The 12,827-nt window shown below is 42.2% G+C and overlaps 1 protein-coding gene across 1 annotated transcript; it reads right to left on the bottom strand.

Annotated features, from left to right (window-relative positions):
- Positions 1–7,290: 7,290 nt before the first annotated feature.
- On the bottom strand, positions 7,291–12,182 carry pim3 (Pim-3 proto-oncogene, serine/threonine kinase). Its single transcript, XM_003445044.5, has 6 exons — positions 11,665–12,182; positions 11,302–11,411; positions 11,079–11,129; positions 10,540–10,903; positions 9,566–9,742; positions 7,291–9,166 (listed from the first exon to the last, which is right to left on the bottom strand). Exons 1-6 carry the CDS (start codon positions 11,750–11,752, stop codon positions 8,964–8,966), a joined length of 993 nt encoding a protein of 330 aa, XP_003445092.1. The 5' UTR covers positions 11,753–12,182; the 3' UTR covers positions 7,291–8,963.
- Positions 12,183–12,827: the final 645 nt, after the last annotated feature.

Genomic DNA, 12,827 nt, shown 5'->3' on the forward strand with positions numbered 1-12,827 from the left:
ATGTCTTCTTGACCCAGAACAATGAGTTCCTTCACGGTGTGCGGTGACGGCAGCAGGTTCCCACCATACAAGCAGCCAGGTTCTCCTCTCTGGCAGCGGCACAGTTTCTAATGAATGCTGAGCCAGACCACTGGAAAGTCCCCGTGGAGACTCTGCTCTGGGTAACAGAGCAGGAGGCCTCTGGAGTAGGCAGCCAGGCATCCAGCAACCTTGACAGCTAAAAACAAAGCCTTACACACAACTCAAGTCCTTGAAGATGTTTCAAGGCAAAGGACACATACACTACTAAATAATATTTACTTACTGTGTTTAAGAGTTCAAAACAGCAACAGCTGTTGGTATTCTGTTTTCACACTTATCAAAATTAACGTATTATTAAATTATTAATACTAGTATAATCTGGTTGGTGGATCCATCCAGATATCGACAGTATCAATACCAGTACTGGTACTGGTACAGGATCAATACTAGTGCGGTAAGATCGATACTTTTTTTTCTATCATCTAAATTCAGTATGTAGCCCACTGAATTTTGTCAAATACATTTTTGAAAGTAAAAACATATACCTCAAACATGCACTATGAAAATTGTCTGAACCTTTTTGTGTTGACTGATCGCAACTGTTTTATTTATAGCTTCCTTGGGAAAACAGAAGTTTAAAAAAAACCCAGTTTCAAAATATCTGAAAAGCTGAAAGATGTCTCTTATTGTTGTGTTTTATTGTATTAACAAATTATTGTGGAAAATAAAAATCCTAGTGATTCAGTAACAATCCAGCTACAAGCACAGTCACGTGGCATTGGCACTGGCAGCATCTGAAACATCACACACATATACAGGTCTACTGGTAGAAGAGCTAATGATTTTACAAAAAACAGATAAAATTGTGATATTAGAAAAATTCAAAGAGGTTAAACACTCCATAGAGACTGAAAGCCACACAGCTGCTGCAGATAAAGCAGCCGTATGAGTGCAACAGGAAAAGCACTGCTGACGGTAGAGCCTACAATAGACCTACTATATTACTAAAGCTTAGCATATTTGAAGCCAAGAAGGAAATTTGCAAAATGCAGACTGTGTGCGTTAACAGAGTATCTTTGCTCTGTTATTAAGAATTTGATAGACTGCAGGTATTATTCTGTTGAATTAGTGTTCAGATGTGCATAAGAGGGTTTTAGTTTGTATTATTTCAGCAAGAGCTTCTATGGTGTTTAATGGTTTTTGAGGATATATTAAATATGAAGGGTAGCATGGTGGTGCGGTGGTTAGCACAGCTGCCTCACATCAAAAAACAAGCACCTAAATTCAACCTGGTTGAGGCCTTTCTGTGTGGTTTGCATGCTTTCCCTGTGTTTTCGTCGGTTCTCTGGGCACTCCAGCTTCCTCCCACTGTCTAAAGACATGCAATCAGTGGGGTTAGGTTAATTGGTGATTGCCCATAGGTGTGAGTGTGAATGATTGTCTGTCTCTCTGTGACAGACTGGTGATCTGTCCAGGCCGTACCCTGCCTCTTGCCCTATCGTAGCTGGGATAGACTCCAGCCTCACCCCAGCCCTGATAAGGATAAGCGAAAGAGAATGGATGGATAGGTGGTTCAGTCTTGGACACAGTTGGGTGTTCCATTAGGACAATGATGAAAAACATCGATCAAAACTGGTTTCAGAATTGGTATTCAATTATCAAGGATAGAACACTGACAAGAATACACAAAGACCAACAATAAGAAAATAAAACAGGAAATGACACGACAAACTCAACATAATGATAAATATTAGAAAAGCAAGAAGAGTTTAACCTCATCACACAAGCTACTCTAAAGCAAATCATTCACTGCAGCCAATGTATGTGAGATACAAAGAGTGTGTGTGAATGCTGTTGGCAGTGTGGTCAGTAAGACTGGAAATGTGCGATATAAATAAAGTCTATTTAATGCCAGGAAGGAACACTGGTGAGAAAAGAAGCATGCCTCAGAAGCATCATAACCCCATCATTAGGTAAGATCTGAAAGATCTGGCTATATTTATAAGTGCATATCCTGTTATAGCTTGCATTCATTTATAAGTAAATGTGCTGCAGATGTGTTTAAGCATCTAAGACGATGATCTTCCGAGGTCTAACTGACCGACCGGTACAAGCTCAGACGAGCTGAAATGCAGCTCTAAAAAACCTGCACTTGTCACAAAGATGAATCACAGGATATATTTGTTTCCCTTCAGTATATTCATGTGGGAGAGGTGTGTGAGCGCACAACAGACTCGGGCAGGGAGGCATCCAAAAAGTACAGCGTGCACACATACACGCATGGACACTGCAGTCAACAGCATGCACTTATGTAAACTCGTGCATACAAATGACCACATGTCCTTATTCAAAAGGTCAGATGCTCAGGCATGGATACAGAGAGAAAGAGTGAGAAGTGTAGTATCACTGGCTTTGGTGTGATCTTTATCACTCTCTCTCTCTCTCTGTCCCTTTTTTTTTTTATGTCTTGATGCTGCCGCATGTCCTTCCTGTGTGGGCGCCACCCACCCGCCCATCTGTGCCCATCGGGGCCCTCAGGCCCAGAGTCCATCTGGCATCTTCCTCTGTGTCTGTCGAGTTGTCACCTATGACGGCCACCACTGACAGCCTTAATGCGCCAGCAAGTTTACTCTGAGAGTACACACTCACACAAAAAAACGCCTATGAATTCAGTGACCTCAGCTTCAACTCAAGGCTTTGTGTACATTCACAAAAATACACAACCATTTAATTCATAGATTATTAAAATGATTTTCCAGGATCATAAAAGAGAGAAAATGCCAATTTGAATCCCTCTAAATGGCTTTAAAAGCATTAAAGAGCTAAAAAGAAAAAGTTACAAGCTAAGAAATGTGTCCAGCAGAATTTTTTTTTTCCTGTCCAACTTATCAACTCGCCATAACTGTCTAGCACCACTGATGCTTGTTTCGAAGACAAAAGCGGTTGCATAATTGCAGCACAACAGGCTGTTAAAGGAATAGCTCAACAGTTTGGCAAACATCCTTCTTGGTAGCACGGGAGGTTTTATATCGCTCTGATCTCTACACGCCAAATATGTAGACTAAACCAGCAGGCGATTAGCTTAGCTTTGCATAATCTCTGTAAACATATATCTGCATATATATAAGCCGATAAGTTCCCATATTGAGCTCTGCATAAATATTGGAATTAGAGAGAAACAGCTTGCCTGACTGTCCACGTGTATTACTGTGACATTGTTCTCACAGGTGAACCAAGGTTCATGGAAACCTGTGCTCTGAGTGTACGCAGTCATATGTATCAAATCATATATAACGTTTTAAGTAGCAAGCCACAGAAAGGCAGATGGGTGTACCTTTCGACAGAGCTTGTGCTGTGATAAATGTGTTTTTTGTGACAACTTTATTCTCAAGCCACCTTCTATCTCAGCAAACATCTGCTGTTTTCGCTCTTCTACTTGTCATAAGCTGAAAGCTGCGTCCCTTGTCACCTGTGAAGAATAGAGCATGTAGGGCAAGGCCGTGCTGTTAAGTGGACTGAATGGAAACTTACTGGCACTCAAGTTATACATCTAAAGTACTACAAGAGTTTTATGAGACATTCCACAGCTGAAGGAGTTCCTGAGTTGATCAGTTCTTGAGAGAGTAAATGTAAGACTCAAAGGAGATGTATCTGAGTCATGACTGAAGGACAGCAGCACTGAATTTTTCTCGAACACAGATTCAACTATAGGCTGGAAGACATTTTTTGGAGATTTTGGTCCATGTTGACATGGTAGTTTAATATAGTCGCTCCACATTTGTTGGTTTAACACCCACGATAAAAAATTCCCATTCCAACACAGATTTGGTGACTGTGGAGGCCATTTGAGTACAATGAAATCACTGTTATGATCAAGAAACCAGTTTGAGATTATTGTTGTGATGGCACAAACAACAGTGCCATGTTCAAAGTCACTTAAATCATCTTTCTTCCCCATTCTGATGTATCGTTTGAACGCAAACAAGCTGTCCTGACCATGGCTACATACCTAAATGAGTTGATGTGGTTGGTTGACTAGATATGTGCATTAACAAGCCTTTGAACAAGAAAAGAAAGGAAAACTGATAAATATACTGACATGGTTCCAATGAAATGATCTAAAGTTAGTGTGTGAAAATGCCTTAAAAGAGAGACTCATACCTACCATCACATTAGTCTAAGGAGCTTTAGAAAGAAAAGCGTCTGGACTTCTTTAAGTTGCTTGAAGACGTTTCACCTCTCATCCAAGAAGCTTCTTCAGTTCTGGGGTCAAATGAACTGAAGAAGCTTCTCGGATGAATGGTGAAACATCTTCAAGCAACTTAAAGAAGACTTAAAGAAGTCCAGACGCTTTTCTTTCTAAGCTCCTTAGACTACGATGACCTGGATGACTGAGAACCTTCACAGACATACCATCACATTAGTTACTAGTGATATTATTTCATGCAAACAAGAGTTTCTCAAGAAATTAGAACAAACATTTATGGTGAAATGAATAAAACAAACTGTAGCAAAGCAGAGGTGACTTAAACCTGCATTGCCTCTAAGGGGAAACCCTGGTGGGTTTCAGTTATATAGAAGTCTATAGGGAAACGGCGCTCAGCCCCCTTTGCACTGTGACCTCAGTAAATCCTTTCATGATGGTTTTATGGACTTGATTAGTATTTGTAGGTCAAAAACACCAACGTGGCTTCAAAACACCAAGACTGAAACTGGGAAAACAGCTTGAGGCTTCAACAGGAGTTCATTGAGAGAGACATCACAGTGGTTACGCCTATCTTTTCCACTGCCTATATCCTAGCTTAATGTCATATTTAGCATACAGAGCTAATTACAGGCGGTTTAGGTAAATGATTTTGTAGATACAACTTAGATAAAGATGAATAAGATTATCTTCCTCCCATCACCCTCAACCGGTCGTGGCCCCTTGCTGAGCCTGGTTCGTCTGGAGGTTTCTTCTTGTCAGAATGGAGTTCTTCCTTCCTACTGTCACCAAGAGCTTTCTCATAGGGGTCCATCCGACTTTTGGGTTTTTCCCTGCATTATTCTAGGGTCTTACAATATAAAAGACCTTGCACCACTATATAAATTGTATAAACACAATTAAATTGAATTGAAAACAAAGATTGATGTAATCAGTCCTAAACCTTCATAGACTTACAGTTTTATGCACCCAAAAGCCAAAAAGTGTCAAGTGAGAATGACTGATATGACCTCTTTTAATAGTTTGACACACCAGACCCACACACATCTTCAAGTATCAAAAAAAAGAAAAGAAAAGAAAGAAAAATCATACATTTTGGACATTTGAATACTCCCTCGCTGCCACAGCTAAGTGGCAGTGATGGATGATATTAATCAGCCTGTGGGATCAGACTTCAACTCAAGGAGACAATAGTGTGGCATATCCCCCACGCTACATTTAATGAGGATTTTACGGTGAGAGTGGATGAGCCTCATTCCGAGGAGAGAGGGGATTCTGATGAAGACAAGTTGGAGGGCATTTGCATGCCAAAAAGAGACCCAGACCCAGAGACACAAAGACAATAGAGGGATTAGCTAGGAGTCTTATAGAAACAGATGTCAATGTATGGAGTCTGACACCAACCACTGTTTCTGGCTCTGTGTTGCATCACACAGTGGTATAGATGTGCTTGTTAGACTGATTTAATAGAGGCATCTCCAGTTGCAGTGTGTCTGGATGTTATCCTGGTTTATAAATAATAATATTAAAGGGACAGTTTGATGTTATTTGCTTCTTTTTTGCCAAAGGTTAACATGTTGCTTTAGCCAGCCCAGCTGAGAAGAAAGCTGGAGCTTGGGGAAATACGGTAGCTGGGCTGTCATATCATGGTCATTTCATCTATTTAAGTGGGATTTCTTCTCTAGACTGTAAGGGCTTTGACATGTAGTGCTATCATTTAGAAACCCACTGATGCATAGAACAAATATAGTCAGGTGACTCTTGCATGGCTGCTTTAAATCTACATGTCAACGTGTATATTTCAAGTGGATTTTTTTTAAGCAAAGCCTTCTCCGTCTTTCCCCAGCATCAGTCTTAGATCCTTAGATGACTTAGATCCTTGAGAAGATTTAGGGACCAGCTGTATCGCACAGTCTTCAAGTACCCATATGTCTCCACTCAAGTGAAATTGGAAGCAGCCAGTCAAGTAAAAATTGGACATGTGTGGGTGAGTGTTTGAGATGACTCTCGTTTGCAGGGATAATGGCTTTCTTGGTGTGAGGCCCTGTGATTGGCTGATTTCCACGTAGAGATAAAATTATATCTCAAATTGAAAAATCAACATTATATACTTCACACAATCCTGATACAAGATTTGTAAAAGTGCATTTACAGTGTTGACATGCATTTGTTGTGTATGATGACAGAGAGAACACTGATTGGCCAGCGGGGGCAGCACCTCCCTAGAAAATAAAAGCATACCCTACACACTTTATGCTTCTCACTCCTAGTCCCTATGCGCCATCAGCCTGGCATGGGCTTTCCGAGTCCTGTAATGGAATGAGTTGTGTTTTTGCAGAGCGGACAGGCAAGCAGGGGGAATAAAAATGAAAAAGCAATCACTTAAATTCAAGAGGATGCATGTGTTGTGTGTGCGTGATGATGCATAACATTGTTCTGTCATGCCGCCATCATTGTCTCCTCCCCTAAGCTCTAGAGGCACATCTATCCCTTATTAGCCCCCCTGGTTGCTGCAGGTTGTCATCCAGTTAATGGCTCCTGTTAGATTTGTCTTCAGCCACTCAGACAGCAGCCGCTGCCACCGCGTGCTGCAGCGCTGTTATTATCACTATAGACGGTGTAAATGAAGCGTGCTGTATACTGGACATGTATATTAGCTTCACCCTGCCTCCTTGGGGGGGGGTTTGCTGTCAAGCAGATGAACAACACTGGCTCTGAATCTCACCATCTTCTGCAAATGGTGGTAATCTAAAGGAAACCTATTAGAATTTTTATTTTTATTAATATTTTCTGTGAGTAATCAGCTATTACATTGGTGCACGCTCCTATTAACTATAGCCAAATATTAAAATAATTAGGCCAGTGTACCTAAAAGTGATCATATGCGTTGTTGACTTTGCAGATGTCAGAGTGGAAAACACAGCTCTGGCTGACGGCACTGAAGCCCCACCCACCTGCTGTTCAAACTTTCTGTTTGTGAGAGGCAACCAATGAGATAGCTGCCTGTATGCACTGGTTTTGTTATGGGGTGTTTTTTGCTCAAAAAGATCAGGACACCAGAGTCATTTTCTGTACATAAAAATGAGCTTTTATTGAAACTTTTGTATAAAAAAATAGCGACATCCATCCTTCACAGCCACAAGTCACACAGCTAAACTGAAAGGGTCTCCGAATATGAGGCTATGTGACGAGTACGAGCTCCCCATAGAACTCAAATGAATCTCGACAGCACAGAAAACTAGGTGGATTTCTCTTAAACTTAGTCATTCAACATTAACAGACTTCTTTTTTAAGTATTTAAATAACATTCAAAAATCCTCTTTTTCAAATTTAAGTAAACGTTTTATTCTGCTTTTACAATGACAACCGCTTTCAGTGCATCTTCCACATCTAAAAAAAAGTTGAAATGTAAAAATAAGTTATAAAGGAATGCAAACCAAAGGCCAAGTAGGATATGCAAAAAAAAAAAAAAAGGGGGGGAGATTTTTAAGCATAGACAATAAATAAATAAATAACCACAGACTGTGGGAATGTCTACATGTTTACGAATAAATTAAATCCAAATGGAGGAGGGAAGAAAATGTACACACAAACAAAAGAGAAAAAAGAAGAACTACACACTATACAATATTTGCTTGAAGAAAAAAAAACAAAAACATTTGAGTCCATGAATATTGCATTGATTGTGCATTTCACACCCCAAACCCTGAGGAAGGCCAGGGGTGGGGGCTATGTAGTGTCAAGCAGTGAGATGGTGGGAGGCAAAAAAATATAAAAATGTATGCGTATATATAGAACAGACAAGTCAGGAGGGCTATAAACCCTGGAACAGGCATTTGAGGGCAGAGCGGGAGAAAAGGGTGGGCTGTGTGGTGACATTTTGTAGACATTCAGAAAAGACAGGATCCAGTTTCCAAACACCTGTTCAGGCTATAGAGTGAGTGAGCAGCGTTAAAGAGAGCGACACAGAGTCGAGTTGAGTGTGTTTCAAGTATTCCATTGCCAGGAAGAGCCCCCATGCCCCCAACCTCCTTCTCTCCTGTCTATTTCTACTTTAGCCTCTCAGCTGGGTGCTGGTTGGCTTACAGTGATGGAGAGAGGGAGGACAGAAGAAGGAAGGGGAACAAAACAAAAACAAAAACAAAAAAGAGCCTAAACACCCCTTCCATCACAGCAGAGACAACTTAACTGCCACGCTGAGGGCTATTCCAGGAAGAAGAAGAAAACAAAGGAAAAGAGAACAGTTTCTGACAAAAGTCCCCCCGCCCCCGAAAAGCAGCTTTCCAAAAAAAGGCACTCCAAAATCAAAATTAAAACATTTAAATAAAAGGGTTATGTCCATGCTCTATGAGAGCAGCCATGTCTGAATAGGAGGGCCTTGCCAGCTGTATATACCAGCCTAATAACAAAAAAAGTAAAATTAAAGTTTAAAACTGGGGAGGGGGGAATAAATAGTGCTGGTAAGACCGCCCAAACAGCAAAATGTTTCCCATTAGGAAACAAGTAAAAATCAACTGAAAGGAAAAGAGGGGATGGGGACTATAAGATAAAAAGAACACATAAGTAATAAATTAGAAATTCCCTACAAAAGAGGAAAATTAAAGTACATTTTTCTTGCCGGGCCTGCTGGGTCAGAGGGTCCGGCTGCAGATCAGTCCTTCTATCCCCACCCCTTCTTTCCCCACAAAGTCTTATTTGTTTTTTGTCCCCCCCCAACAAAAGTCTATCGGAGCCTCCCTCAGAGGCTCTCCTTGCTCGAGCTTGTGCTTGATGAAGAATCTGTGTCGATGGTCCTGAGGCGGATGTCGCTGCCCACAGGCTCCTCCGGTGACTTGGGTGATTCTGTCGCTGCCCTCATCCAGGGGTGGTCGCAGATCTGCTCTAGAGTGGGCCGGTCTGAGGGCCGCAGGGCCAGACACCATTTGATCAGCTGCTGGCACTCTGGAGGAGAAAACAAGAAAAAAAAAAAATAAGGCAAAAAGGCCAACAAACTGAAAGAGAGAACCTGATATTTTGGATTCATCTCTACAGCTTATGTATACAATCACAGCACCAGAACACACATCCCTTTTTATTAAGGTTAGCTCTCTAGGGTGAGTGGGACTGGCACAGAGTGCACCAAGGGAAATCAAAAACAGACAAAACAAAATATCCCAAAAATAAAAACCCTCAATTTTATTTATGACTGATAAATCTGTTTACCAGCCATTTGAGCAGGTCATCCATTATGATTACAAGGTCTTCCTCTAATGTGAATTGATTTATAAATATAGACCTCATGAGCTATACCAGTAATCATGGCTAGAGGGCAACAGAGTGAACTCATGTGTTAACACTCACCAGCTGAGATCCTCCTCCTGAAATACAGTCTCCCTTTTAGGATCTCCTCGTCCTGCTCAAAGGGGATGTCTCCGCACACCATGTCGTACAGCAGCACGCCTAATGACCAAACCGTCGCAGAGCGTCCGTGGTATCTGTGAAAGCGGATCCACTCCGGTGGACTGTAGACTCTTGTACCTGTGAGAGAACAAAGAGGGGAAAAGAGGGAGGTGAGTTATGAAACAGCAGGCGGGAGAGAAAAAAACAAAAAAACAAAAATTGGGAATAATGTGTCTGAAATCGCTGAGTCATCGTAGTAAAGCTTTCCATCTTTTCCTACGCCACAAAACACAAACTGAGTGACCTGCCTGCATCTCCCCTCCTCCCTTCCCTCCTGGAAGGAGGAACTTGGTTACCAAACAAAAAAAAAAAAAAAAAGCAACGTGAGCCCATCACGTGAACTAGCGTCTCCGGTTTCACAACAAACAGATGTTACGTGGCACTGACCAAGCATCCACAAAACATAACAGTGACTCAACCTTTACTGAAAGGGAAAAAAACAAAACAACCGGAAACATTAAAAGTAGTCTCCCTATCACAAGACGAGTATGATTCACAGATTAAAAATGGCCACCAATATGATAATTATGCTGTGAGTCATATCTGCGATATGAGAGATCTTTTATTTATTTTTAAATTAGCAGCATCCTTTAACAGATCATCGATAAAGAAAAAGCAGAGAGACTCTGGGAGAGGAAAACCCTCGACCAAAAACAGACGACTGCGTCAGCGCCTCGTGAACGCCTCCATATCTGAATATAGCACAGCGGGGCATCAAGGGCAAACACAACGCAGCCCACACGGATACGTATTCATCAAAACAACACACACGTCCAGCACTGAAGCCTTCTTATCAGCGATGAATTTAATGAGACATTTTAGTAAAAAAATAAAATAAAATAAATTTTTTTTAAAAAAAAGGAGCGCTTGCTTACCATCGAAATCGGTGTAGACTGTGTCCTTGAGAATCGCCCCTGAGCCGAAATCGATAAGCTTGAGCTCCCCGGTGCGTAGATCCACCAGCAGGTTCTCATCTTTGATGTCTCTGTGTACCACACCGCAGCTGTAGCAGTGTCTGACCGCCTCCAAAACCTGGCGGAAAAAGCCCCGAGCCGTGTCCTCGTCCAGGGCGCCCTTCTCAGTGATGAAGTCGAACAGATCCTTCACGAGCTCCGGCCTCTCCATGACGATGAGCCAGCCGTCCGCGCGCTCGTAATAGTCCAGCAATTTGATAACTCCGCGAAAAGACGAGCTGACCTTCTTCAGCAGCAGGATCTCCAAAGGCACCATAGTACCGTTCTGTAAGGGGGGGCAAATGGAGGCATTTAATAACCATGTAAAATTATTTTATTTTTTTCTTGAATGGGGGAAAAAAAATACAATATAGATATATAAAAACCACCCAGCAACAGCCGGGGAGGCGGGGTGGGGGTGTTTGCAAAACAAACAAAACCGTCGGCGGATGACTACTTACAATTGTGCCCCACTCCGTCACCCGCTCCTTGGCGACATGCTTCACGGCAACCTGAAATCACACAGAAAAGAATACAATGTGAGCGTTAATTATAGGGGACACACATCGTGTTTCCTGGCAGAGAGGGCTAGGGAGCTGCCGAAAATGAGAAATACCCCACTTTCATGGCGCCACATGCAAGACCAAAACATAGACCCCCCCCCCCTCTCGATCCCGTCCTTACCGGTGCGCCGTCAGAGAGACGGTTGCCGGCGTACACAGTTCCGAATCCGCCACTTCCCAGTACGGATCCCACTTGGTAAACCTTCTCGAAAGGCTCCTTCTCCACTTTAACTGCAAGGGGAAAAACAAAATAAAACGGGGAATGTTATTAAAAAAAAAAAAAAAGGTGAATGCAGCATTTCAACCGCGCATTGCGAGGTCAAACTTGTTAGCTGTGGTTTACTAGCTGTGCGAACTGGTCAGCTGCAACCGTAGTAGCACACTTTACGTTCAAATAAGAATATGCTTCCAATTTATTAGCCATTACATTACAAATCCAATATAAATGAAGTTAAAAGACGCCTCAAGTGTAACGGTAACCTACCCGGCTGGAGCTGTATTTTCACTGGTAGATGGTCCATACTCGAGTGATTGCAAATATGCGAAAATGAACCAAACTTTGACAGCAACATATTCAAGCTGAAACGACCGTGTAGACGACGTCTATTCAATCGCTGGGAGTCCGAAGAAACAATATAAGTAAGAAAAGAAGTGGGTTCAGACGCAGTGTAAATGGTGGTGCGGACCGTCTTGGCTGCGAGCGACTATTAAATCCAGTCCAGCAGTGCGCCAACTCCGCCGCACCGCGCCCGTCAAAGTCGTGTCACGACCGCGAAGTCGCACACCGTTCCCCAAAAACCAGCATCAAATATGACTCCTGTGTCTCGACTCAGGTATCTCCGATAAAAAACAGTCCTCTTAAGAAGTAAAAATAAAAGAAGAAGAAAGGGAAGCCGACCACTCCGATGTGTATAGTAGTCGTGCCGACAGAAGAGTGCGTTTAAAGGGCCTCTGCGGCGGACTGTTGTACTGAACAGTGGCCGCTGTCTGAGCTTTGGCGCGGTCTTCCCAAGCCAATATTTTGACGCGCACTAGGAAAACGATATCCCTCCGCCACCAACACAAGTAGACACTATCGTTTAATTCGCGCGTACTTTCGGGACCTTTTGCCACGTATGCATTCCCATGTAGCTACTTAACACGCGACACAATTGAATCATACTTTTATTCGAAAATATCCTTGCAATATTAATTTTCGCGGCGCACTACTTTCTCGTAGTACGAGACGCCCATGAACATCGTCTGGAAGCTTTGCGCTGTGTTCGCTATGAAGTTGAAAGGCAACGACCAATTAGATATCATCTATAAATACCATGTTTCGCATTTGGACCAATCCTGGAAAAGTTATTCTAATAAAGCAGGCATTTGAGCTCACGTGGCGGTAATTCTGATAGGTCCTCTGCCGTCCCTCTGCAGAAACGCATATTTTGTATGGCTGGAGGGGAAAGTTCAGCCTTAACTGTTATTCACCACCTGCTGATTACACGTTGTTATGCTGCAGTGTGTACTCACTCATGTTATTTGTTTTGTTTTTACAGCCCAGGAGAATTCCCATCACTTAAAAATGAGCAGTTTGTTATTTTTGAGACATATAATTTAATGTTTTTTTTGTTTTGTTTTTTGAATGAGCATGGTCATATATCCAAG

Source organism: Oreochromis niloticus, linkage group LG17, assembly GCF_001858045.2.
Source record: "Oreochromis niloticus isolate F11D_XX linkage group LG17, O_niloticus_UMD_NMBU, whole genome shotgun sequence".
NCBI lineage: Eukaryota > Metazoa > Chordata > Actinopteri > Cichliformes > Cichlidae > Oreochromis > Oreochromis niloticus.

Excerpts from the sequence above, each read along its gene's own strand:
- pim3 (XM_003445044.5), bottom strand. The coding sequence starts at position 11,752 with ATGTTGCTGTCAAAGTTTGGTTCATTTTCGCATATTTGCAATCACTCG. Across the intron at positions 11,130-11,301 it reads GTCTCTCTGACGGCGCACCG|GTTGCCGTGAAGCATGTCGC; the intron begins GTAAGGACGGGA and ends GTGTGATTTCAG. Across the intron at positions 9,743-10,539 it reads AGTCTACACCGATTTCGATG|GTACAAGAGTCTACAGTCCA; the intron begins GTAAGCAAGCGC and ends GTTCTCTCACAG.